General features: G+C 36.3%; 3 protein-coding genes across 9 annotated transcripts in view; 1 reads left to right on the top strand and 2 right to left on the bottom strand.

Annotated features, from left to right (window-relative positions):
• Positions 1-3,846: 3,846 nt before the first annotated feature.
• mtdhb (metadherin b) lies at positions 3,847-9,920 on the bottom strand. 2 transcript variants are annotated; one of them, XM_039650830.2, is made up of 12 exons: positions 9,569-9,920; positions 9,173-9,262; positions 8,984-9,068; positions 8,160-8,417; positions 7,910-8,080; positions 7,010-7,048; positions 6,760-6,822; positions 6,562-6,683; positions 5,170-5,280; positions 5,005-5,088; positions 4,845-4,926; positions 3,847-4,665 (listed from the first exon to the last, which is right to left on the bottom strand). In XM_039650830.2, exons 1-12 carry the CDS (start codon positions 9,902-9,904, stop codon positions 4,604-4,606), a joined length of 1,503 nt encoding a protein of 500 aa, XP_039506764.2. In that variant the 5' UTR covers positions 9,905-9,920; the 3' UTR covers positions 3,847-4,603. The 2 variants fall into 2 exon arrangements, with proteins under 2 accessions (XP_039506764.2, XP_039506765.2); XM_039650831.2 differs by lacking the exon at positions 7,010-7,048.
• Positions 9,909-24,562, top strand: cep85 (centrosomal protein 85). Of its 4 annotated transcripts, none has more exons than XM_089117907.1 (14): positions 9,909-10,040; positions 11,216-11,270; positions 12,006-12,131; positions 15,629-16,353; positions 17,465-17,595; positions 17,675-17,792; positions 17,887-18,072; positions 18,176-18,328; positions 19,975-20,129; positions 20,234-20,351; positions 20,546-20,596; positions 21,517-21,624; positions 21,714-21,945; positions 23,742-24,562. In XM_089117907.1, exons 1-14 carry the CDS (start codon positions 10,035-10,037, stop codon positions 23,903-23,905), a joined length of 2,328 nt encoding a protein of 775 aa, XP_088974033.1. In that variant the 5' UTR covers positions 9,909-10,034; the 3' UTR covers positions 23,906-24,562. The 4 variants fall into 4 exon arrangements, with proteins under 4 accessions (XP_088974033.1, XP_088974032.1, XP_039506759.2 ...); XM_089117906.1 differs by having other exon boundaries at positions 23,739-24,562; XM_039650825.2 differs by lacking the exon at positions 9,909-10,040 and adding an exon at positions 10,360-10,576 and having other exon boundaries at positions 23,739-24,562.
• A 2,011-nt stretch (positions 24,563-26,573) lies between these two features.
• Positions 26,574-27,106, bottom strand: part of ubxn11 (UBX domain protein 11) — a 7,119-nt gene continuing 6,586 nt past the window's right edge. For all 3 annotated transcript variants that reach the window (XM_089117905.1, XM_039650645.2, XM_039650646.2), the window contains one exon: positions 26,574-27,032. In XM_089117905.1, coding sequence (XP_088974031.1) covers positions 26,879-27,032 — 154 coding nt within the window. In that variant the 3' untranslated portion in view covers positions 26,574-26,878. The remainder of the gene's footprint in view (positions 27,033-27,106) is intronic.

Raw genomic sequence — 27,106 nt, 5'->3', positions numbered from 1 at the left:
TGGCTCATGTGTTTTGTGACTGGTGTGTTTTAGAGATTTGTGCAATTTAAGGGTCTATTTGATTCATTTCTTTTTAAAGTGCTGCCAAAAAATTATTTACATCCCTTCATTAAAAAGAAAACCGTCGCTTGATAATCTTGAGGGATTTTTTATTTTTTTTACACACATTCATTTAATATTAGGTAAACGTAAGGCTCATACTTCACCCTGGATAGTCAGGTTTGCGATTTCACACTGGCTTATCCTTCTTATTTGCATATTTATGAGGTCAGAAGCATTGATTGGACAAGTACCACTTGTGATTGTGGAAATGTTGCCACCGATTCAATCTGAAAAGCTTCAGAAAAACGTTTTTATCAATTCTAAAATCTACTGACCGCTTTGTGAATGCAATGTGTATCGTAATTTCAGTTTTCAATTTTTCATCAATTGAGTAACTGTAAAATACCTTTTCGTTTCAGTTTGCATACATCTGTTCAACCTGCCACAGGAGCTGCTGATGCAGTTTTAAGTCTGCACTTCTGTCTGCTTCAGTCCTCAGAAGACTACAGCGGATAGTCTGGAGGACTGGTGAGAGAATCATCAGTATACTCCCTAAAAGGGCTGGAAAAATCACACTGGACCGCTCACATCCAGGACACTTCCTCTTTGAACTGTTGCTGTCTGGTAGGCGCGACAGAACACTGAACATAGTTATATTTAGTACACACAACCCTTACATTTGTATATACACATATCGTCTATTTTATATTTGTATTGTGTATAATATATTTTTATTATTCGTGTCTTGTCGCTGTCATTCTGTCTGTGCTGTGGAAGCTTCTGTCTTCAAGACAAATTCTTCATACGAGTAAACATACTTGGCAATAAAGCTCATTCTGATTTACTATCATTGAATTGTATTATGTATAAGTAATATATCTGCCACTTAAAGGAATAGTTCACTTTTAAAAAAACCTTTTGCTGATAATTTAATCTCCCCCATGTCACGAACGCGCATTACAGAACAGAGCAAGGCGACCATTTGACAAACTTTTGAAATGACAGATCGTTTCACTAGATAAAAGCCTTCTTCATCGTTTGGAATCGTTTAAAGCCCTTTGAAGCTGCACTGAAACTCTCATTTGGACCTTGAACCATTTGGTTCCCATTGAAGTCCATTATATGGAGAAAATCCTGGAATAATTTCATCAAAAACATTAATTTCTTTTCGACTGAAGAAAGAAAGACGTGGACATCTTGGATGACATGGGGGTGAGTAAATTAGCAGCAAAAGATTTGTTTTAAAGTGAACTACTCCTTTAACATATCATTAGTCATTAAAACCCTTATTGTTTGACCACTATAAACATATTAAACCTTTATGTAAAGTTTTACCCTTTAACATGAACAAAAACTAGCAAACAATACTTCTACAGCATTTATTCTTAACTATACTCTTGACTATATTGTAAATGTATGTAATTGATAGAGCTTCATCATTCATTCACTTTTGTCCTCGTTATGTTTAAACAAATCAAGGATTAACCTACTCTGCTGAAATGTGGGATTCTCCAATCATTGACTACTTAAAGGAGTAGTTCACCTTAAAAAAAAAAAAAACTTTTGCTAACAATTTACTCACCCCCATGTCATCCAAGATGTGCACGTCTTTCTTTCTTTAGTCGAAAAGAAATAAAAGGGTTAGTTCACCCAAAAATGAAAATTAAGTCATTAATTACTCACCCCCATGCTGTACCAACCCCATAAGACCTTCGTTCGTCTTCGGAACACAAATGAAGATATTTTTGATTAAATTTGTATAACTACCACATTGGCTCCTAAGAGACTGCCTCTTGACGGCCCAGAAAGTCAATGAAGAAAATGTTTAAATATCACAAGTGACTACCGTGGCTCAACTATATGTTTATCAAGCGACGAGAATACTTTTTGTGCGAAAAAACAAACAAAAATAACGAGTTTATTCGACTATTCCTTTTCTTCCTTGTAGGCCCGAAACGAGACTTCCTTAGATTTCCACGGCGCATGCGCGAGAATTGCGATCTCCTTACACTACTTCAGTTCAGTTCTCGCGCATGCGTCGTGGAAATCTAAGGAAGTCTCTAAGGAAATCTAAGAGGCAGTCCTTTAGGAGCCAATGTGGTGGTTATACAGCTCTCAAATTTAATCAAAAATATCTTTATTTGTGTTCCGAAGACGAACGAAGGTCTTACGGGGTTGGTACAGCATGGGGGTGAGTAATTAATGACTTAATTTTCATTTTTGGGTGAACTAACCCTTTAAGCTTCAAAGGGCTTTAAACAATACCAGGCGCTAGATAAGGGTCATATCAAGCAAAACGATCAGCCATTTCAAAGATAAGTTTTATAAGCACAAATTCTCACCCTGCTCTGTTCTGTGATGAGCGTTGTGACTCTCCTGTTCGAACACGTTCATCAAAATGAACAAATCTTTTTTTCCGAGCCATTTTGCTCATTTCGTTCGTTAAATCAACCAAATGACTCGAAAAAAGATTTGTTCATTTTGATGAACGAGTTTGAACAGGACAGTCACAAACACGCATCACAGAATGGAGCAAGGCAAGCAATTGTGCTCATAAAACTTAACATAATTTTTTTTAAATTACTGATTGTTTCGCTAGATAAGACCCTTATTCATCGTCTGGAATAGTTTAAAACCCTTTAAACAGTTTGCACTGTAACTCTCATTTGGACCTTGAACTGTTTGGTTCCCACTGAAGTGCATTATATGGAGAACTATCCTGGAATGTTTTCATCAATAACCTTAATTTCTTTTCGACAGAAGAAAGAAAGACACGGACATCTTGGATGACATGGGGGTGAGTAAATTATCAGCAAAAGTTTTTTTAAAAGTGAACTACTCCTTTAAACCCAGCCGCTTCACAATCGACAGCTAACTCACATTTATTGTTCAATTGCAACGGTCAGATCTCAAAAGCCAATCAACAACTGATGAATAGAACCAGGAAGACTCCATCCCAATTTAACATAATCACAATGTTTCATTATTAACATTAACAAGTGCTGTAAAAATATATTGCTCATAGTTAGAGCATGCAAACTAACGTATTGACTTAAATTAACAAATGAGACCGTATTGTAAAGTTACACATTTTAAAAAATGTTTTATTGTTTTTGTCCATACAGTTGAAGTCAGTGGTGCACAATACAACAGTGTTGTAGTCGAGACCACCTCACTCGAGTCCGAGTCAAGACCGAGTCCATAGAGAGTCGAGTCCGAGACCAGAGACGGTCGAGTCCGAGTCGAGACCGAGACCAGTGAGGGTTGATTACCTAATTTACTTTTATTTACTTAGAGTTTAAAAAGTTTTTATTTACTTTTTTTTTTACTGAATTTACTTAGAGTTTAAAAAATATGATCAGTTTAGGGTAAAAAGGCCATATAGTAGGTGGTGTTAAAAGTAATTTTATTATAATTTGTCATGCGCAGTTGCGCACTAGAAAATCACCAATCACTGGGCGTGTCAATCAATTTAAAGAAATACTTTATTAACATACATTAATAATCATGAAAAATATTTTTAATTGAACACGAGTGGACTCGGGAATAATTCCGAGTCCTAAAAAAAAAAAAGTTCAAGTACGAGTCAATTCCGAGTCCAAATGGACACGAGTCCATGACAAGACCAAGACCGTTAAAATATGGTCTCGAGTCCGAGTCTCGAGTACTACAACACTGCAATACAACACTGGAGTCTCTGGAACCCACCTTTCAAAATATCATCTTGTGTTTCATAGACACAATTTTCATTTTTGAGTGAAAATGACAACTTCAAACCGAATAATCAGACGTTAACACAGCTGAGCAAAGAAACTTTTTAATCTGTATTACTCGTTAAACATGACTTCAATTAACCAATAAATACGAAAGAGGAAACCGCATGCAGCTGACAGATCGTTGCTGCCATCTCGCACAACACAAGTTAAGGCATTTAAATTGTCCTGACACTGCTGTACCTGGTGCAACACTGATCACAAAAAAAACCGACTACTTCACCAAAGCGTACAGTAAGAAGTTGTTTGTCTGATAATAATAGCATCATCTACTCTTGCTCACCAGCAGCCAGTCTCTCAGAGTTCGGTACGCTTTTCACATATGGCTTGATTTCTTGCTTTTCCTCCTAACGACAGAAAAACAAACCAGCGTGGCTAAATTAGTGCACTCTAATCCGCCTTAGTGTTTCATAAATGAAAGATGAGACGACGCTCTCATGTAACAGCTCAATGATCTATAGGTTTCTGTGCGTAATCTTAAGTGTTCTTGATTCGTCCCTAGTGCTTCATGAGGATCACCAGGATCTTCTTACAAAAACATTTTGCTGCAAATACAAATCATTTCAAATTGACTGTATAATTAGCAATTAACATAAAAAAAAGAGAAACTAATCTTTATGTGACGGGTAACGTTACAGTACATAGTCTAGATATACCTAATGGGATGTGGACACTAGGATGGGGTTCACAACACAGTGGATTAAGGGTATCAAAAAACGAGTCACTCGGGAAGTATGAAATTCTGTACAACCCCAAGATTGCATATGTCGTCATCTCTTCCGTACTCTTCATGTCTCTCTTCTAGCCTTCTTCTTTTTGACCGGTGGTTTCGGGGACTCGTCTGTTTTTTCTGGTGGGGGAAGAGATAGTGTTTAGCAAACCTTTAAAGAGGTAAAACTCTTTACATTCGATTATCATGAAAACAAATTTCAGAGAACGGTCGTCTAGGTGCCAGTGTGTTATTAGACAAAAGGTTCATTTTGCGCCGCAGTTCTCCTTTAAACGCTTTTATATGGCGGTTGAACGTACTTTGTGTTGGTACAGGAGTGGATTTGTCAGTCGGCTCGGGTCCACTCGTTCTCTGTTGCGTTTGTACTGGAGCTGACGGTGGCTGTGAAGATGACGACAACTTTAGGAACTACTTTTTGTTGCCAATAGCCAGATGAATGTTGAAAAACATAGTTCTCACCCCTGCTGTGGCAGCTGAGACGTATCCCGTCATGCTCTGTGTCGGTGTCGCAACACTCGTGTCTCTCTCGGCCTTCATCTGCGACTGAATGTGATACAGATTTTCTGCATTAGGTTTAAAGAAACAGTTCAGTCCTTTGTGAATAATATCTGGAAATATCCTCACCGGAGCTGAAAGTCCAGCATCTTCCACTTTCTTCTTCTTCTTTTTCTTCTTCTTAGCTTTAACGCTACCAGGGGCGCCTGCTTCGTCTTTATCTTTCTCGTCATCAGACTCCTTTAGAACGAAGAGAAATAAAAAAAAATTAGGCAGTTTTCAGCCTTGCTTCAACTTCTTGGTTATAGGGAGGCGAATTGTCTGGATTAACTTCAATTTTTATTCTATTAACCATACTATTTGAACAATGTCTTTTCAAAGTACCATTTATTATAAAAAAAAACTGGGCAACTCTTTACAATAAAGTCCCATTAGTTCATTTTAGCGATACATTTGTTAGGTTCATTAGTTAAAATGAATGAACAATATTTCAGCATTTATTAATTTTAGTAAATATTAATTTTAATATTTACAAATACGGTAAAATTAGTTAATGAATTGTGAAATAACATGAACAAACAATGCACAGCTGTATTTTTTAACTAATATTAATAAATACTATAAGAAATGTATTGCTCGCTGTTAGATCATGTTAATTAATGAACCTTATTTTAAAGTGTTACCTAGTATTTACAATTTTTTTTTTTAAACTGTTCCTTGTTCAAGTCCATCTAATTTTTTTAAATAGATACAACTCTAGATTTTAATAATATATTAGTAAATGCTGAAATCGAAATGCTTTAGAAGTATTTTACATCGTTGAAAAATACTGTGGAAACAAAGACACCCACATCTTGGATGCCCTTGAGGTAAGCTAAAACATATCAAAAATTAATTTCAAAGTGAACTATCCCTTTATTTACTACTTTATTGTAAAGAATTACTCAACTGTTTATCTTAAATGCATTTAATTGAAGTCGGAATTATAGAGATTCATTTGAGTCATTTTGACTGATCATTAAAAGTACTGACTCATAAGAGTCGTTTGTTCTTGAATGGGACTACACGAGTAACCCCAAGGATTCCCTATTTTTTGTGTCAATTTTGATCTAAAATATTTTCTACTACCCCCTCAGATTTCAATTTAATATTTCAACCCATTTGCAAGTCCTTTGATATGGGTTTATGGTCACATGACATGCAGGTAAACAAATAAAATATTTTTAAATAGGTTTTATTTTTTATTATTATTTATTTTAGTTTGACATTTTTTTTGTGATATAATCATTAGCCTTATCAAGTCACAATCCCCCCGCAGTTTGTAATAAAACTATGTTTGTTGGTAGTGTAAAAAAAAAATGTCTATCAATATCAACTGATATCAATATTTCTAAAATGTAGAAACAGATTCTGATCAGAAACTGATTTTGATTCCTTCTCGTTATTTCTTCAGAGAAGTAAAAATTAACTTAAGTTTGTTTCCACAGGCCTCAACTGACCTGTGCCACTTCCAGGACTGACCTGTGCCACTTCTGGGACTTGCGGCTCCGGCTGTATTGTGCTCACGGGCTGTTGCTCAACATAGTTCCCCCACTCCTCTGACGGTGCGTTCCAATCACACGACGGATCTGCAGATGTGCTTTCTATACACAACAGCAATTCTTAGTAAGTCTGTGACTGTATATGTGAATGAAAGCAGGCTCGTGTATAGATTCTTACTTATTCCAGACCACTCGTCATCCACTGGTACAGGAGGCTGAGCACTCCAACTCAGGTCAGGGACTGGAAACAGAGTAAACATGTTTTTATTTTTATTTTTTGGATGTAGTTATTTTTATATGCGACAGATCATGGTGAAACTGGAGATACTGTACATGATTAAGTGGCACAGAGAAACAGCTCCTGGCTGAATGTGAGCAGAGCTACAGTTGAGTTTAGCTACGCATTTATTTTATAAATTTGTAATTACCAGCATTCAATCCACTGAATGAAACAATGGTCCACGAGCCTGTATTAAGAATAAGAAATAAACAAATTAATCTACTTGCATTTTACATTCAATGTATACACAAAGAAGTGTCTTATGCTCACAAAATAATATTGTGAAATATTATTATATATTAAAATATGGGTTTTCTATATTAACATATTTTTTATTCTTGTGATGCAAAGCTGAATTTTCAGCATCATTACTCCAGTCTTCAGTGTCACATGATCCTTCAGAAATAACTCTAATATGCTGATTTGCGACTTAAAAACATTTCTTATGATTATTAGGGCTGACAAACGATTAATCGCATCCAAAATAAAAGTTTGTGTATACATAATATATGTGGGTGCACTGTGTATATATATACACACACACACACACACACACACAAATGCTTATATATGTTTAAGAAATATTTTAATGTATACACTGTATATAGATTTCTATATATAGCGATTAATCATTTGACAGCCCTAATTATCATCAATGTTGAAAACAGTTGTGCTGCTTAATATCTTTGAGGACTTTTTTTTTTTCAGGATTCATTCTTGAATGGAAATTTCAATAGCATTTTTTGAAATAGAATTGTTTTGTAACATTTTAAATGTTTTTACTATCTTTTTTTATTAGTATTAAGGAATTAAGGTATTCATAAAAAAAACTCACTGAATAATACATAAAGTAATACATTTCATTGACTGAGTTAATAGAGAACACATTAGGATAGAATAAATATGAATGACAAGTTTCACGTCCAATTCACACCAAGGCCCAACCAGTCCATCGTTTCATAAGACACATACAATAAGTGATATAATAAGACAAAACATGCCCTTCTCGTGAAGAAATTGTGATTCCTGAAACTTTTTTTCTCAGTACCTTCCATATCTTGGGACCAGACAGAGGGTTCACTAGTTTGACGCTCAGCGGGGACAGTCATGCTGGTCCAGCTCTCAGCCCGAACACTAGCCATCTGAGGAGGACGCTGCAGGCCCACATCACTCACGCCAGAACCATTAACAGCCAGCCCTTCCTCCCAGCATGATGTCACTAACATGATCAATATGAGCATAAACAAATAAGTCTATCTAGATTTCACATTATAATCTGTTAACATTTGATTTATTACCTTGAGGAACGACAGTGTCTCGTACAAAACTTGCTTCAATTTCAGGTGGGTCCACTTCTTCTCTTTGTACTGGAGGTGTAGAAACCGTGGTGGTGATGTTGATTTCTTGTTCTTCTGGGGTGGTTTGGACCGGCTCGATTGTATTAATGGCAGTCAGAGCTGCTGTTGCTTCTGGGCTGCCTGACCCATCACCTGAAGTCTTGTCCTTCCGCTTCAGTTGTCGTTTCTCACGGTTACTGACCTTGGTCTCCCAGGTACCTGAGAGATACAATTACAAAGACAAACATGTTTCGATCACTTTGCAAATAAAATTCAATCCACAAGAATCTATTAAGCAAATAACTTCTGTGAACTATTATTTTTGTGTGTGTGTGTGTGTGTGTATATATATATATGTAAGCAATATGGTACGAGAGGCTGTGCTGTATTAGTAACGACCATTACTTACTAACAATACAGCACTTGCCTCGAGAACCTTATTGCTTTTATGCTTTCACACTACACACACATATATTATGTAAACACAAACTTTTATTTCTGATGCGATATATCGTTTCACAGCCCTTCAACTGCAGTGTTGCGCAGTGATAAATAGAGCCGTTGGGTGAAGCGGTCATAGCCGTGTTTTATCATGAATAAAGCACAGCTATTTACCTATATATATAGATTTGACAGCAGATAAAATACTGCATGTAGGGTTACAAATAAAAATACACATAATTTGCCATTTATCTATCTAAAAAATCTCTTTATTTTGTACAACCCTTTGTACTAATTCTGTGTACTATTTATAAAGTATGATCTTCATATTAATCAAAATATACCTTCATCAGGTTCTTTGCCGTCAACGGATACAGAAGATTTTTTCTCTTTTGCAGTAGGCTTTGGCTTTTTCTTATTCTTCTTTGCCTAAAACCATCAGGAACATCAACATAAATAAATGACAGTATTTTAATGTTTGTCTCTTTAAACCTAAATGTCCAAGTGAATGCCAGAATTAACATCATTATGACCTTGTCAGTCTTCACTTCTGGCAGTTCTTGATCGTCCAGCACTTTGGCATCTTCCTGTGGCTCAACAGCAAGTCCATTTCTCTGGGCCTTCTGTCAAACATTCATTTTAAAAATAAAAGACAACAATACATGTAAAGGTTACTACTGACATTTGAAGTGTGTGTATTTTATTCAAATTATGCCATTCGACAGCTGTTTTTAATAGAATGTGGATGCTTGAAAGTCAGTTAGTGGTGTTTTAATCGTGAACGACTCAGTATTTCAAATGAATCGTTTGAGTAGAACACAAAAACACTCGCTAGTCTCCACCAATAGGCGCAACCTGCACTAAACGAATCTGAAAGAATCGATTCAAAAGAAACGAGTCATTAACCCAGCCTCTAAAACGAAGCAAACCTTTTCAGCATTCTTCTTTCTGTTCCTTCTCTTGGGCTCATCTGCCTTCTTCACCGGCTGCCCTGGCTCGGTGTTTTCGGCGGTGTCTCCTGTCTCAGTCCCAGTAAGGCTTTTAAAGAAACCACGACAGACCGAGACCCATAAAATGACCAAGAAAACCAGTCCGACCCAAGCTGTTAAAAGGAGCAGCCATGGAGCGCACAGATCAGGATTCAAGCCCAAGTCTATTCCCAGCTCAGACTTCAGATAGACGAGGCCGGTCGACAGGGTTTCTCTGACATATCCCGTTATCTGCTCCACATGCTGTGACGCGATCTCTTGCCAGCCCGGTGCCATTGCAATCTATTGTGCGGGCACCGGCGTGCAATCATTCACAAAATCAATACTTTGAGACAATTACACGGGAATAAACGTTGCTTTGCCAGCGTGCCACCGATTACTGTTCTGCTATTGCTGCTTCTTTTCAATGAAGGTGCATGAACTGACTTACAGACAAGCTCCCCTTGTTGGGCTGGAGTGCAATTGAGTGTACTTGCTGTGTTTTCCAAAGCTATGTGTACCTCAGTGCAGGGTTTTACAAACTTTTTTTTACCCCAGGGCCCCCAAAATGTGGTGTATTGTTAGTTGGAACCCCCTTCTAGAATGCAATCTAATATTTGTCTTGCGAATAATTTGCGTTATAAAAGCAAATACGTGTCTGGTTTGCGCAGCTGCAGGTCACGAGGAAAGCGACAGGGGGCGCTTGTGGTTTCAGGCTGGCGCGCGAGCCGCACGCAGAGGAAGAAGTAGAATAACGGTTGAAAAAAGAGTCGCGAGTTTCAGTGGCTCCATGGTCGGCGGGTATTTGAAGCTCGAGGCCGCTTTTAGTTTGACTGCTTTGTGTACTCGTTGTTGACATTAGCATCCCATGAGCGTGTCTCATGTGATGAAGCTTATTATTGTCCCTCTGGGCTGTGTTCGCGTCTTGGTTATAACTTTAGCGAAGACCCTTTCAGCCCGTGAGTTAAGGTACGTGGAGTTGTTTACTTTTTACCGGCCTTTTAAACTCTTTACGTTAGCTAACTTGGTTATCTGTGCACTGTGTATGTATGTGTTTGTGTGAAGTAGCAACATATGGAGAGGTGGTTTTCAGGGTTATTAAAACATTTAAATGAGTTTAATGCCATAATAATCTGGGATTCTTGATAACATTTACGTTAACAAAGTTATCTTTTGACTTTTTGGTTGTGCTAGTATTATAACGTGCTATTGAGCTCTAGGGATAGCTTCTGTAAATTAAGAAATGAAGGCACATGTATCTTAAAAAATATAATATAAAATATAACGTAGTGAACTTTGACAATTATTCCAGGTCCAAGCTTTGAAAAATATTTTCTGCTTTGTTTTGCAAAAGATATATTGTTAAAGAGTTCATCAACGAATAATTGTGCGAACTTTTAAAATATATAAACAACAGTAGTTCTGGGAAACCACTGCTAAAAACTATATAAAACATGACATTATAATTATATTTTAATAATAATATTACACAGCGAAATTATTTACTTTGTTTTCAGATTTGATGTGTTCCCTGCCCCCCAAAACTTTTTTAACGTGTGTTTGACAGTGTTTTTTGTCTCTGAATTCACAAATGTATCTGGTCCACAGGTGACTGCCACAGGAATGACCACTTCACAGAAATACCAGAACCCCAAAATCACAGGTACAGATCTAGGGATGAACTTGAAGGGATAGTTCACCCAAAAATGAAAATTCTGTCATTAACTACTCGCCCTCATGTCGTTCCAAACCTGTAAGACTTTCATTCATCTTCGAAACACAAATGAAGATCTTTTTGATGAAATTTGAGCGCTTTCTGTAGCGCTTTTCTTTTGTAAAACATATCCATTAAGCTGTTTTGTCAAATTTTGAAAGAGATACATTCGCTTTATATGATGAACAGATTGCATTTAGGCTTTTATTCGCATATAAACATTCATCACTCATGCAAGAACCAATGAGGTTCATTCTCGTGTTACGCAGCATGTTTGAGCTTCTGCAAGAACCAATGAGGTTTTTCTTTGCTTCAAGCAGGTTCGGTTGAGCTTCTGTTAATGTTCGATGATCAGTGTTTAAATGTGAATAAAAGCCTAAATTAAATCTGTTCATCATATAAAGCAATCATGTCTCTTCAGAAAATTTTGACTAACTTTTTGAAGTGTCAATGTTTCAGTTACAGTACGTAGCTGCCCATAGAGGGACAGAAATCTCTCCGATTTCATTGGAAAATATAATTTGTGTTCTGAAGATGAACAAAAGTCTTATAGGTTTGGAACAGTAATTAATGACAGAATTTTAATTTTTGGGTGAACTATCATTTCATGTTATGTCATGTACCTCATAATAACCACATTAGTCACAATAGATTGTCACATAGTGTGGTTATTTTCTGCTCCAGCAGGACACTCTGACACAGAGTGGCTGACACCTGCCGTGTCCGAGAAGTTTCAGAGCCGTTTTGGATGGCGGCCCAGCACAACGGACAGTGGGGACGCGGGACTGGGTACCTCTGACCACACTGAAGGTGAGAACTCTGCTGGTGTTCAGATATTGTCATGTTCATTGTGTAATAGACCCGAGTTCACATGTGCAAGTCCTCATCAGCCCCTTCATTTTAACATTAGTGAAATAATTGGAAAAAAAATAACATTTGATTTCCAGGACAATGCTTGCGTACCCATGTACAAGAATAGAAGTTTTGTCACCTTAAGAATTAATATATCAATCTTCAGTTCAGACATCATGGATCTAATTGAATTAATTAGTGACTTTAAAAAAAAAATCCACCAAACAATCATTGGTTTTAAAGAGAACCGTTTTTAATTTACAACATACATTAGCATCCTGCTGGCTGTTTTAAGACTACGCTGTAATATTCTTAGTCATGGAGATGTGCTCAGAGTTCTGGAACTCCTGTGAGGTTTGGAGGAGGATATGATATTCCATACCATAGATTCCTCCAGGCGGTGTTGCACTTCCACTGATGGGGGTCTCATTAGGAGGGCCTGACCTGGAGGGCCGAATGGAAACTCTGATCCTGGTCTTGTTTTTTTTCTCTCTGCCTTGTTAAAAGATTAGCTGTCCTGAAGAGCTGGTGTTTGTCGATTACCACAGATCTGTACTGAATGTTCAGTGCGTTTAAAAACATTTCTGTGTTAATGTATAGCTTATGTTTACAATATTGTGATAGTGTTGTTTGGTGTGATTGTTTTTTTTAAGTGATTGACTCTTATTGGCGGAACCATGCCCGATTAACAGAAGATTTTTTACCCTTTTATGCGATTTCCAAAATATAATGATGACAATGTGTTTAGTAATATTGTTAAATTAAAGGAGTAGTTTACTTTAAAAAAACTTTTGCTGATAATTTACTCATCCCCAAGTCATCCTAGATGTACATGTCTTTCTTTCTTCAGTCGAAAAGAAATGAAGGTTTTTGATGAAAACATTCCAGGATTTTTCTCCATATAATGGACTTCAATGGGAACCAAACGGTTCAAGGTCCAAAAGACAGTTTCAGTGCAAATTGTTCAAAGGGCTTTAAACGATTCCAGACAATGAATAAGGGTCTTATCAAGCGAAACGATCGCTCATTTAAAAAAAAAAAAAAAACAAAGTTTAAGTTTTATAAGCTCAAATTATAAATTATTCTGTGATGGGCGTTCGTGACTCTCCTGTTCGAACGAATGTTTTTTTGTGTCATTTGGTTCATTCAACGAACGAAATGAACGAATTGACTCGGAAAAAGATTCATTCCTTTTGGATGAGATGGGGTGAGTAAATTATCAGCAAAAGTTTTTATTTAAAAAGTGAACTACTCCTTTAAGATTCATTTGTGAAACGTTTATATTCAAGATGTTGATGAATAGAAAGTTCAAAAGAACAGCATTTATTTCAAATATATATTTTTTTGTAACCTTGTAAAAGTCTGTACATTAAGTAGTTCAATGTCATGCAGCCTTGCTGAATAAAATATTAATTTAAAAATAAAGTTTTAGTGCATCAGTCTGAATCACAAAGTTTTTATCATAAATAACTGAAAAGGTTGCCCAATTAGATGCTGTTTTTATCTGACCAGCCTGTTATTTAGATATTGATCTCAACTTGTTAAAAGAATATATCTGACTTTTTTTTGTTTTCATTTTCCTGAAACAAATCTAAGATAGTTCCCATAGTAACAGTAATGATTAACTGCTCAATCTAATGAGTTTTCATACATACAATTGTGGCACCTAGCAACCAAGCATAACGTATTCGGACATTGCTTGTAATAAGACGGCTTTTCTTCGTTTTTAAAGCGACCAAAACGGTGGCGGCACAAAACTTCTTGGCAGCCGTTTCACTTTAGAGGTTCTAAATATATGGTTGAACGTCTGTGGGCTTCTGTGTTGCAATGGTGACGGCTTTGTTTTGCTCTGGGTGTTTCTTGTAATGACAAAAAGCCTCTAAAAATCTTTCGTCAAGCCAAAGAATTGTTTAAACCTGTCCACAGCAGGTGTTTAAAAGAGACACCCTCAGGACAGACACTCCTACTGCTGCCTGCCTCTTCACATCTCCACTTGATTTGTGTGTGTTCATTTAATTGTTGTATTGAGGAACTTGTTTAAATGCACTTCAGAAGTATTACAGTATTAAGGCATTATTAGGCATGTATGAGTGTGAGGTGAGCTGTATGGTTAAAGCAGGAGGCCCACACATAGACACCTCACAGCGTAACATGAGAGTGCTCTATAAATACCGCTAACCTTTCTGTGTGTATGCTCTCCTGAACTAACACGGTTGTAGGAGAGAGAACAAACTCTCAAAGCAGGTACTCACCTTGCCTGAGCTTGACTTTCATATTTTGATTTTGAAGGACGAGTTCTGGCAGACAGAGTGGGCGTGTTTTAAGATCAGTAGTTTGTCTAAATCACTTGCTGAAGATGCACTTGGAGGAGTGTTTTTGTATGCCTTACTGTCCTTCAGTGTATGAAAATGTTATCATGTTTTGGTATCGCTTTTACTGCTAGCAAGGTGAGTACCTTTTTTTTTTTTTTTTTTTTTGCAATGTTTGTTAGATTTCAAAACTAGCTTGCATTAATTTGTTCTTTTTTTGCCAAAATAGAAAGATTGGCTAATTTAGCAACATCCTTTTTTCTGTTATATAATGTCTATATAATTTTTTAATGATTTAAATATGGGGCAAATGGAAGAACTGTCTTTTATTTTCTAATATTTTTTTATTTACTATTTTACTTTTATTGATTTTTGACTTTTACATTCATTTTGCCATGGTATGATATACAGCTCGAATATTACTGACTTTAAGTAATAGGCTTTCTCCAATTTAATGTGTGAAACAATGTTTATCAGTGAATAACAAACAGTTATTTAGAAAATATGCCATTACTGTACTGTAGAATCGTAGACATTTGGTTAAATATTAACTTTAACTCTCTGGTGCTCTTCTGTAGGTTTTAATTAATTAATTTATTGATTACTTAACTAGGTTTTGGCACTTGCTATGTGAACACAAATTAAATGTATGGACATAATTTGAAAAGGTTAAATAGTCATGAAAAATAGTCACGCATATTTCCTCACAGTCCAAAACGAGCACATTGGAGATGACTGGTGGAAATGTTTGGTACTGCACCTAAACAAAATCTTACTGAAAGCAGTTTTAGAGTAAATTAGGTTTTGAAAAATGTATATTTCATATAAAAATGTAAAATAGGTTTTTTTTTTCATTATAATAAACTAGCTTTTTTTTTTTTTTTTTTCAGCAATCTGCCAAGTGTCGTCTTTAAAAAGAGACCAACCTTAAACTGTAATAAATCTTGAGTGCTTTGGAACACAGACTTAAGTTGGAAAGTTCATTTTCAGGCCAATGCTCCAAAAGTGAATGGATTATAACTACTGCATAGATCAAATTTGGTGCCATAAATTCCCATAAAATAGAAAATATGAAATAAAAAAAATTATCAAATTAAAATTTATTTATTTGGTTTCATTTATGCCTCACTCCATTTTCTGTTCTAGATATCTGCAGCACTAGCAGCAGTCCATCCTTCCAGCCCATCCGCAGTCAGATCCCCATCCCCACCGCCCATGTCATGCCTTCCACGGCCGGAACTCTGGCTTCTAAGATCAAGCCACATGTTTCTGAAGAAACCCGGGCGTCCTCCAGCTCTTCCAGCTCTAAGTCATCCCTCCCCAAATCGGCATCCTCCCCCAACCTGGAAGCTCAGCACGATGGAAATTTAGAGTTGAATGCGGTCAAGCCTGATTGCCTAAGCCGCTATCTCAGCCTAGTAAACGGACTCGACCACTCGCTCTTCCCCTCTGGAGATCAGACGCGACTAGATGAAGCCCAGAAGTTTGATATGCCTGCCATGGAGCCAACTCTTAATCAGTCAGCTCTGCTTGGGGGCCTTTGCCCTGATGTACGGCAGCAGCTGCAATTGACCGGGCTTGGGGACAATACAGGCTTGCTGGAACAGACATTTAAAGTCCTACCAGAGGCTAGGGCAGGTCTCGCTTGTCCTGTAGACCCATACAGCCAAAGGAACATTCATCCAGGATCAGGTGCCTCTGGCAGGATGTTCTCCATACCTCAGGGCCTGCAGACTCATGCTTTCCTGAGGGACCAGTCCAACACAGGAGCTTATGATCCAATCCTGCAGGAACGCTGTTGTGAGCTGGCCAGCTGGCAGCAGCAGAAGCAGAAACTGGAGAGTCTGCGGCTACAGGTGGAACAAATGCAGGTATGAATTCAGCTTGTGACTTGCTGCATACATGAAAGGAAAAGGGAACAGTTATGAAATCATGAATCATCTATTTAAAGTCAGCAAGGAATGCACTCTGTTTAATTTAACACGTGATTTGAGTCTTATTGTGAATTAATTCTTCAGTGCATGCGGTTACAAAAATAGACAGTGTTTGACTTTGTTTGTTATCAAGTGTTATTTTAAAAGCCTATTAATTTTGAATCGGCTATTATTTATAGATTTTTTGTTTTAGTAAATTTAGTATGTGCTTTTGCCATTTTTATTAGTTTTTGTTTTAAATGTTTCTATTTAGCTTTTATTTTTATTTCTAGTTATTTTAGTTAAGTGTTTTAATAGTTTTTTTTGTTCGTAAACAAACACAATACAAAATGTAATGCTTTGCCTCTAAAACAACTTTTACGTAGGCCATGCAGCCAGGAAAAATGTAAATCAATTGCAATTTAGCCTAACAACTAATAACTTGATTTAAAATTAGTGTGCTGAGACCGGTATCAGATTGTTTAGAACAATACCTGAGAGTTTGGTGGGGTTTTTTTTTCTACTGTCTTGGTTTTGAATAATTTATGATCATAATTATCTATAGCATTTTTGTTTCTTTAGCTAACAAGATAGCTTGGTTTATAAACCGTTTCTCAATATTGAATTACAGCAGAGATTAAAAATACAGTGCTGTTAATATTTTCGACAGTAATAAACTACACATTTGATTCTATACATCTAAAATTCAAACTATTATTGACAAACATTGAAACCAAGAGTGCCACATATTATTATGTGTATGAACTGCTTTCACGCTTTAAATTGCAACTCTGCTGTCAACTTCGTGCCAGAGACATTTTCTTCACTGCATTTTCAGTTTTTTTAATAGTCCAACAAATTTTTCCACCTTATTTTGATTGACAGGAAGTTTTGTCTTACATTTTTCTTTTTGTTTAATATTCAGTGTCATTTTTGGATGCATCATACTAGTAACTATAGTATGTTAACTTTAAAGTGTTCTAGGGCTTACACAGTGTTATTATGCCTGTTTTAAATAAGAGTTCCTGCTTCACCTACTATTTTATATTTTTATTTATATTTCTTGCAGTTAATGACTGGAGGAAGTGGACAGTATACATCTCTGTATCCAGGAACTCCTCACACGGAGAGCAGCAAGTGGGATGCTATCATTAAAGCCAACGAGAACTTGCTGAAAGAGAAAGAACTTACCATTGAAAGGTTATATGACAGTTTCTTGTGTCCTACAAAGATTGTGAACATTAAACTTATGCTAAACTTAGTAACTTGTGCATTGCAGGCAGAAGCAGCAAATGTCTCAGCTGGAACAGCGTCTCAGAGAGAGTGAGCTGCAGGTGCACAGTGCCCTCATGGGACGTGGAGCCCCTTACACCGATGTGTGTCTGTTGAGACTACAGGTTAGCACACATGCATGCATATATCCTTTTCCTCTCTCTACGTATATCAATACATCTCAGTGAATCGTCTGTCTTCTTTCTGTGTGTGTGATAGGAAGCCCAGCGGGAAAATGCCTTTTTGCGAGCCCAGTTTGCAGAGCGCAACGACTGCTTTACCAAGGAGAAGCTAGAAGCAGACCGGAGACTGGGTGCAGTGGAAGCAGAAACGCAACGTCTGAACGAGGCCTCGAAAGAGAGCAGTGAAAAACATGCTGAGGAGTTAAAGAAACAAGAGGAGAGGGTGAGCATATCCAAGATTCATCATGTGGCCTACCACATATGACCCTGAATCTCATTCAACTCATGTTTGATTTTACATCATGTTGTCGCTCTTTACAACACAGATCCGCAGTCGGGACAAGCACATCAACAGCTTGAAAAAGAAGTGCCAGAAGGAGTCGGAGCAGAACAGAGAAAAACAGCAGAGGATTGAGACGCTCGAGCGATATCTGGCTGACCTCCCGACCATGGAAGACTACCAGGCCCAGCACAAAAAGGTACTGCTCTCTCTGATGGTCAGCCAGCCAAACAAAGCCTTTTTTCCCCCTGTGGTCTCAGAACTCATAATGCTCAGCTTGAGATTCTTCTCTTGTGTTTTATTGCCAGACACCATTATAGTATCCACTGCACCCATATATCACACATCTGGTCCTATTGTATTCTTTATCTTTAAATAACATACTCCTTACCCTGCTGGCTCACAAAATCCCTGCCCCAGCCCACACTGCTTTTTCTTCAAGTCATTGTTTTTGATTGTGCTTTGTTTGCTAAAGTATTTTTTTTTTTAAATCTCAAATGCACCAAAACATCTTAGGTTAAATCATTTACAGAAAATAAAATCTGTTTGTCTATGCCTTTTAAATATTTTTATTAACGAGTGTTATAACTAATAACTAACTATAACTAATAATGATTTTTAGCTGATTATACCCTGTTCACACCCTACCTGTATACCATGTTGTTCACAAACGATTGTCACAGAAGACTGGAAATTCAACTTTGCCATCACAGGAATAATGAGATTTTACATAGAAAAATGTTATTCTAAATTGCAATATTTCACATTACTTGGGTTTTTTATTTTTCTGTATTTTTGATCAAATGTGATGCGATCTGGGAAAACCCACCACATGGTGAAATTTGACACAGGTTTTGAGGCCATATTAAAGCTGGGTTCAAGCCCTTTCCAAATCTGTTTTTATTTCTTTTATCGTTTGTTTGTAACAAAAGTTATGGTTATCTGAAGTCAGCTGATCACTATGATTTTTCAGAAATTTAATTTTGAGGAAAACAGGTTTAATTAACTGTCACGTCCTGCTAGAGGGACAACTGGCGCTCTTTTTTTTTTATTGCTTTTTTTTTCATATCACATATTTTAGTAATCATCATAGATTAGGTATCATTCGAAAGCTTATGAACTCAAAATTCAACCTGTGAAAACCGTTTTGAAATTGGACAATTGAGAGGCGAGCAAGGATTTTTATACGAGCAGCTTCAAACTCTGTTGTTCTCTTGTTCTCCACATCACACCACACGATAACGCTGGAAAAAAATAAATAAATAAACTTGCGGGCTGTTGTAGTACACCCAGGACTGGACTTTATTCTGTTATGTGGTTTATTTTGATAGGCGAAACTGTCTAAACGGGAGATATTGTTTTTTGCCCCTCCGCTCCACCTGCGTGTTCTTAAAGAGAAACACAGTCTTTTCAGGTGCACATTATAAATCGCTATTTTTCTGCACTAAACTAGTGAATTTTCCCAAGATATATTCAGAGATGATGAACAAGATGTTATAGAATAATAATTTAATAAAAACCCAATTTTGACAAAAAAACTGACATTCAATCTATATTTAGACTTTACTGAAAGTTTTTCCCAGATCGCATCACAAATAAATGCAGCATAAGTGAGCATAAGAGGGTTCTTTTATTAAAAAACGAAACATTAAAAATTCATACAGACCCCAAACGTTTGAATGGTAGTGTATTTATGTTGTATATTAATTATATTGCTCATTTATCACCCGAGTCTTTAGTTATTTTTATTGGCATCGGCTATTGAAAGACCCATATCGTTTGACCACTATTTTGAGCAACTGTTATTCTCAGTTGGTTAGTGCAGTTATGAATGTTGTGTTGCAGCTAGAGGAGGTAGAAGAGAGGGCAGCTCAGTTGCAGGCCACTGTCAGAGATCTAGAAGTCCAACTGGAGGGGGCCCGCAGTGCTGTGCGCAACAAAGAGACCCAACTGGAAGAGCAGAGATGCAAGGAGATAGAACTACTTGCGACAGTCACCAGGTAGGAAAAACCATGTACAAAAGATGCAATGGATGTCTACTGATGAGGTTTTGGAGCATTGTTATGCTGATGTCTAATATTGTTTGATTTGCTTGTGGTTTTAGTCTCCAGAACAGAGTACAGGAGAGCCTTGAGGATGGAGTGAGGTTGCCCTCTCTTGACATAGAGAAGCTACGAGAAGAAAACGCTACCTTTAAAGAAGAGCAGCAGCGACTCAAAAAGGTTTTTCTTTACATTAGTTTCTTAAAGGACTTGTTCAACAACTGCAGTAACACTTAAAAGAGGTTGTTATACTCTGAATCCGGGCTCTGTCTGTTGAGTAATGTGAATTACTCACATTACTCACATTTAGTTAGTAGGAGGTTAGTTCTGTACAAATATATTAATTTAGTATCTTGATTCATTTTTCCTTTTAGGTCATTGAAAAACAACTCCGGATAATGGAGCAGCTGGGATCAAAGATCAGGGTAAAGTTTTATTTTGTTTAACAGGTGCATAATTGGTACTGCTGCTTATTACTGGTTCAAGAAACGCTGTTCGGAGTGTTTTATTACAGCATTTTGTCTGCATACACTTTTTACACATTTAAAACTTTGGGGTTGGTACTAGGATTTTTTAATTTTTTTTTTTTTTTTGAAAAGTCTCTTTTGCTCACCCTGCTTCACTTAATTGATAAAAAAACAATACGGTTAAAAAGTAATATTGTAAAATATTATCACACTTCAAAATAAGTGTTTTCTATTTTGATATATTTTAAAATGTAATTTATTCCTTTCTGAATTTGGGCCATTACTCCTGTCTTCAGTGTCACATGGTCCTTCAGAAATCATTCTAATATGCTAATTCGGTGCTCAAGAAGCATTTCTTATCAATTTTGAATGTTGTGCATTTATTTTAAATCGAATGCTTTTGTAACATTGTCTTTCATTGTCGCTTTTGATCAATTCAATGTATCCATGGTCAAAAGTATTGATTTCTTAAAAAAAAAAACTTGCTGACCCCAAACCTTTGAAATGGTAGTACAGGTGGAAAAATGATATTCAAGAACCGTTAAAAGAAACTACCGTCTTTCAGTTCCAGTATTAAAAAAATGGAACTGGTTCTGAATAAGAATTGGTCTTTTGAATTTCAGCTTGAAGACTGTAATTAGCTGTAATTTAAGTAAATCCCCGTCACTAAGAGCCAGGCATCATATTCTATTATTAATTCCTCAGAAATGTACTTACAATAGTAACTATGAGGTGAGGAATCTTTAAGTCTAAAGTCTATATATTTGACACTTTTAGAGCATTTTCTAACCCATGTCCACAGACAATGTTAGTCAATATTAGTTTATGTTAGCCAAATTTTTAGTTTACAACCTTAATATGTGTGTGTGTTGACTTAGACTCTGGAGGAGCAGCTCTCTCAGGAGGACTGCAGTAGTCAGGCCCTGCGAGAGGAGGTGGCAGAGAAAGAGGAGAGTCTGCTGCAGTTACGCACTGCTATGAAGGAGGTTAGTTGATCATAATGCATATTCAGCTCTTTGCTTTGTGTTTTCACAGCACACATGAGAATTGAGGTCCGCATGTGTTTGTATTTCAGCTTTCAGTGCAGAACCAGGAGCTGATGGAACATAATCTGACACTGCAAGAGCGTCTTCAGGGTGAAGAGCCGCAGAGTGGCCGTGGTTTGCTCCCCGTGGGAGCCCGGCTCACCCAGAGGCTTTATGGAGAGATGGCCGCCTGTCTGTGTGACCTCCGCTCCCTCTGCAACGTCCTCACCCAGCGGGCTCAGGGCCACGACCCAAACCTCTCCATGCTGCTCGGCATTGCATGTAAGTGCGCCCTCTGCTGTATTCATGCTATAGAGAAGACTAGGAATCCATCAGATAATGCCTAATTATAATTGACTTAATTTTTAGGAATAATCCATTTTTATATCTCTATATTTACTTTGCAATGGCTTATGAATTTTTTCTTTTTTCTTTTCAATAATCTATTTTCAATTCAACAAAACAGCCATTATGGTTCATGTTAAAGCTACAAAATGTAACATTTATCCCTCTAGCGGTTAAAAATAAAACTGCATGTGCCTTGCAGAACAACATCCTTTTGCTTTTGCTCTGTCTGCTCCTCTGTGCGGATGAATGTGGACAGTTTACAGGACATTTTATAAGAGTAGATGGGCAAATAAAAAACGATTTTTTTGTTTAAACAGCTGGCAATTCCCAGAGGCTTGCCGTTTTTAAATGATTTATGGTCCATTTTTTTTTAGTTTGTCAAACATTCAGCTTTACACTACTAGCACACCATAAAAGCACCACAGTAGCTCAAGCTAGCTACTTTGAATGGAAATGATGTGATGCATGTCGGAATGACAGATGCATGCAAATCTGAGTGAAATCCATCCTGACAGCTCGAAAATATAAATCATTTTTATAGGCTTATCAAGTATTACCAAGTGTAATTGGGTGAAGACATAGTTTGGAGTTTAAAAAAAGTTTAATAGTGTGGCTTTAAAGATCGAAATGTTTAATGCAAGAGTTAAAGAGGTGGTATAATGCCGTTTTCACAAGACGTAAAATAAATCGCCAGAGTTTGTAAAGTTTTAGCTCAAAATACCCAACAGATATTTTAATATGGCATGTTAAAATTCTCACTTTTTGAGGGTGAGCAAAAAATGTAAATGAGCTGCTGCTCCTGGCACGGAGGGCGGAGCTTCAACAGCTTCCTCTCACACAGACATGCACTGAAAAATTCAAAAACTTTTAGCCTTTTATTCAAACATACATTTCTGAATGGTTAGTTGATGAATTTATGTAGTTTATGTGTAGTTATTTTCTAGTCATTGATTAGCATATTCTGTCTTGATAATGTATAAATCGTGATCCAGGGGTGGGGCCTATGTAAATTTTAGGGTTGGTGATGTCACAGATCTGGGAGGAATGTTCTTTTTAGTCCTTACCAGCCGTTTGTTTTAGTCCATAAAAAGTGATTTCTTTTAAAGAAAATATCTCCCTATGCTTTGAGCATAAACAACATCTGCAAAGTTACAACGGTCAGCTCAATCAAAATTACATACTAACTAATGTTTGAAAAGTGAAATCATAATCATCCACCCCTTTTAAAACGGTAAAAATCTAAATAATCAAGGCATTAAAAGAATTTATTGAAAAAAATAATCAAATCAAATATTATTTTAGTTGAAAATTTGAAATTTTCATTTATTTTTTAGTTACTGTTTACTATTTTCTATTTAATTTTTTTTTTTATATAGAATTTATATGCTGTTTAATTTTTTATATATGCTATACATGATACAGAAATAAACACATTTTCACTAGAACATTTTAATATATTACAAATTACATCCAGACACCAATGAATATTCAATATGGTAGTTGGAAAAAGACACTTAGAGCAGAAATGAATCAAAATTACCAACACACTCATACAGAGCCATTGCAATTACTTAATATTTCGCTCTTGGCTGCTGTTTTTGTAGTAGTGGTAGTGATTAGGATTTAACAGTTTTCATCATGCAGTCATGGAGATTCAGCTTTGTTGTGTTATCTCTGTTGTGGCCGTTATCAGCTGTGACTCTGACTCCATGTCTGTGTGTTTGCAGCAGCTCCCCCTCCTGTAGGAGAGCAGTGGGAGGACTGGTTGAGCCCCGAGGGGTTGCAGAAGAAGCTGCTTGAAGCTCAGCAACTCCGTCGAGACGTCGAGGAACTGAGAACCACAGTCTCTGACCACTATGCTCAGGATATGGGAGAAAACTGCATCACTCAGTGAGCTCGGACAGTACGGCTTGTGCTCAATGAGGGTAACTCCACATCACGAGTGCCTTTAAAGACACTACAATCTCTACCTAAACAAATCTTCTTCACGAAGGACTAACAACACTAAGGACGTTGTAATCTCGCAAAACAGAGCGCTATTTTTATACAAAGGTTTCATAAGATATTTTTCTAAGATTCCGATGACTTTGTGTGCCGTGGAAAGAGAATGTTTTAATATAAACCTTTCCTTGTATTTGGGAACGCCTGTGATGGAGTTGACAAACAACTGAAAATATCTAATCTCTAACCTGTAGTTTCGAGTGACGCTCGGTCGTGTGTAACGACAGGTCCTTAACTAGAATCCGTTATTATCTCATGGTAAACATGCCACATCAAACACTAATCTAAGGCTATGGAAATATTTGGCCACCTCTGGCTGTTTGAGATGATGTGTAAAACATTTGATGGTGTTAAGGTGGTGGAAAAACATTCCCTAATATTATATAACAACCAACATTCAATATGATCAAAGGCAAACCTGCCAGAACCGTTTCAGTGTCTAGATGTACAGAGCATTATGCAGACCAATAAATTGGGACATTTTAAAGCAAGACAGGTTTGCTTATTATTAAATTCTGGTTCTCTGTTAAATAAAAAAGTTATAAAATTCTCTTCCTTAAGATGCATATAAAAATTCCGCAAACAATGTTTAATCAAAACTCTGTTTAAGTTGATCTCTTAAATAATCATTATTTTCAAAGTTGTCCTGAAAACCTCATTGCATTATTAGGTTCTTTACAGCTGCGAAATTAACACAGACAAAAAATATTTTAGAATATATATTTTCTTGGTCATATAGTTTAAATGGGTAACATTTGCCTATGGATGTGTGTTGAGGGGCAGGACCATCTTGCCAGTAAAATAATAGGATGTATGATCTATTTTGCTCTAATCTATATTTACTGTCTGGTTTAGAATTTGTTTAGTCAGCTATAATAACAATAGCCACGCCATTGAATCAATACATCAGAGAAATGAACTGGTGAAGTAAATATTGTATTAATGAATGTCAAACATGGTAACAGGTGCCTTGCGTTCAGTGTCGTAATCTGTATTTACTGAAGTTTTACAGCACAATATACCAATGCAGACAACTATTTCTCTACTGTAATGTGTGACTGGCAAGGTATTAGGATTATTTTACAAAAAGGGACCATAAATTGAGGGCAGTATTGCATGGTAAATAGTCTTTGGTCCAGAAACATCACTAACAAGTGTGAATGTAATTAGATGAGGCAGCAGATGTGTTTTCTGTTATAAGATCTTAATACAAAACCAGCCAGCCAAGCTTTATATGCCAAAAACTTTATAACAACACACTAAATGTCTCTGTTTATATTTTATATATATATATATATATATAAATATTTCTTAATTGTTTCCGTTTTTAGAAATAAAGATTTGTGTTTCATATGTAACATTATGTTGAAATGTTTGTTTCCAGTATGTATAATGATATTCTGTGAATGTGTCCTAATCTTGAGCATCTGAGCAGTGTCATCTATTTTAAAATATTATTGTAATCAAGGTTTAAAGGGTTAGTTCGGTGTTTTACACTTTACATTTAAAGCCCTGTTTTAAAGGGATAGTTCACTGAAATTAATGTTTGTTATGTTTTAGCTTACCTCAAGGGCATCCAAGATGTAGGTGTCTTTGTTTCCACAGTAGTTTCAATTTTGTTATTTTTAGGTCAAACCATTCTTGTCTATCAGAAGAGACTATTTATATAAATAATAAATTACATAAAAAGTTACACATAGTCCCTTTAAAACAGAATAGTAGTAATCTACAAAAAAAAAAAAAAAAACAGGAGAAGCTCAAACAGCCAAACCCATTAATTAGCTTTATGTTTCAGTGTAACTGACCTCACAAAGACAATTTATAAGTTAAAACATTTACCTGGACATTTATACAAATAGTGCCATATGTTCAACAGTTAAAAGATATACAATAACATGGGAGTTTAACAAACCATAAACCACTTTGACTGCATTTTGTCACATCCTGCTTCATTTACAGATAACAGAAAAATAAAGTTTTCCATTTTATCATAACTTCAAGAGGATAGTTTACCTAAAAATGAAAATTAGCCCATGATTTACTCACCCTCAAGTCATCCTAGGTGTGTGACTTTTTGTTTCAGATGAATATAATCAGAGTTATATTAAATGTCCTGGCTCTTCCAAGCTTTATAATGGCAGCTAGGTTTATATGACATTCTTCTTTCAGACAAATACTTTTGGAGACATTATACATTTTATATATATGTATATATGTGTGTGTGTCCTGGCTTTTCTAAGCTGTATAATGGCAGCTTGGAAGAGCCAGGACATTTTTTATATATATATATATATATATATATATATATATATATATATATGAAGAGTTCAGATGCAAAAGCCTCTAAATGCCATTTGAAATTTTCTTCTTTAATGATGATATTTATCAAACTTGTATATTTTAGTTCAGTAATTTCACTTAAATAACAATTAATAGGTAATTATCATTGCCATTTAAGTGAAATCACTGAACTTAAATATACAAGCTTGATAAAAATGATCACTCTAGAAGAAAATTTTAAATGGCACTTAGAGGCTTTTGCATCTGAACTCTTCATATATATACACACTCCTAATGTATTTGTCTGAAAGAAGAATGTCATATACACCTAGATGACTTGAGGGTGAGTAAATCATGGGCTAATTTTCATTTTTGGGTGAACTATCCCTTTAAACATTGTCATTTGAGTTGTTTTTTTATTTATAATTTAATCAAATTGATTGTTCTATTTTTTTGATGCGTTGGACATTTCATTATTTATTTATCAATTTCTAAAACATTCTTGTCGATGCATGATCAGTGAGTCATGCCAGCAATGCTGTGAAAGCATGCTAATGATGATGCTTGCTCGTGAGAATGGTTATAGTTAAACGTTGTTCTGTCTGTGAGATGCAGCTTGTGGACGCAGGAGCAGCGCTGCATTTGGTGTCAGACCACAGGACAGAAGCGTCTGGGTGTCATCACTGTAGCACCGCTGTGGAAATGCGCTAATGATGTCAAAGGGCGCAGCACCCGGTCCTCTGTCGATATAGATTGGCTCAAATTATTGCCAAAAAAAGTATGAAAACTTCTGCAGTAATCCTGCTTCTAATTA

This window comes from Pimephales promelas, chromosome 12, assembly GCF_988280905.1.
Source record: "Pimephales promelas chromosome 12, fPimPro1.hap1.1, whole genome shotgun sequence".
Taxonomy (NCBI): domain Eukaryota; kingdom Metazoa; phylum Chordata; class Actinopteri; order Cypriniformes; family Leuciscidae; genus Pimephales; species Pimephales promelas.
Note: the sequence above shows the minus strand (reverse complement) of the source record. Positions and strands in the feature narration are given on the sequence as shown.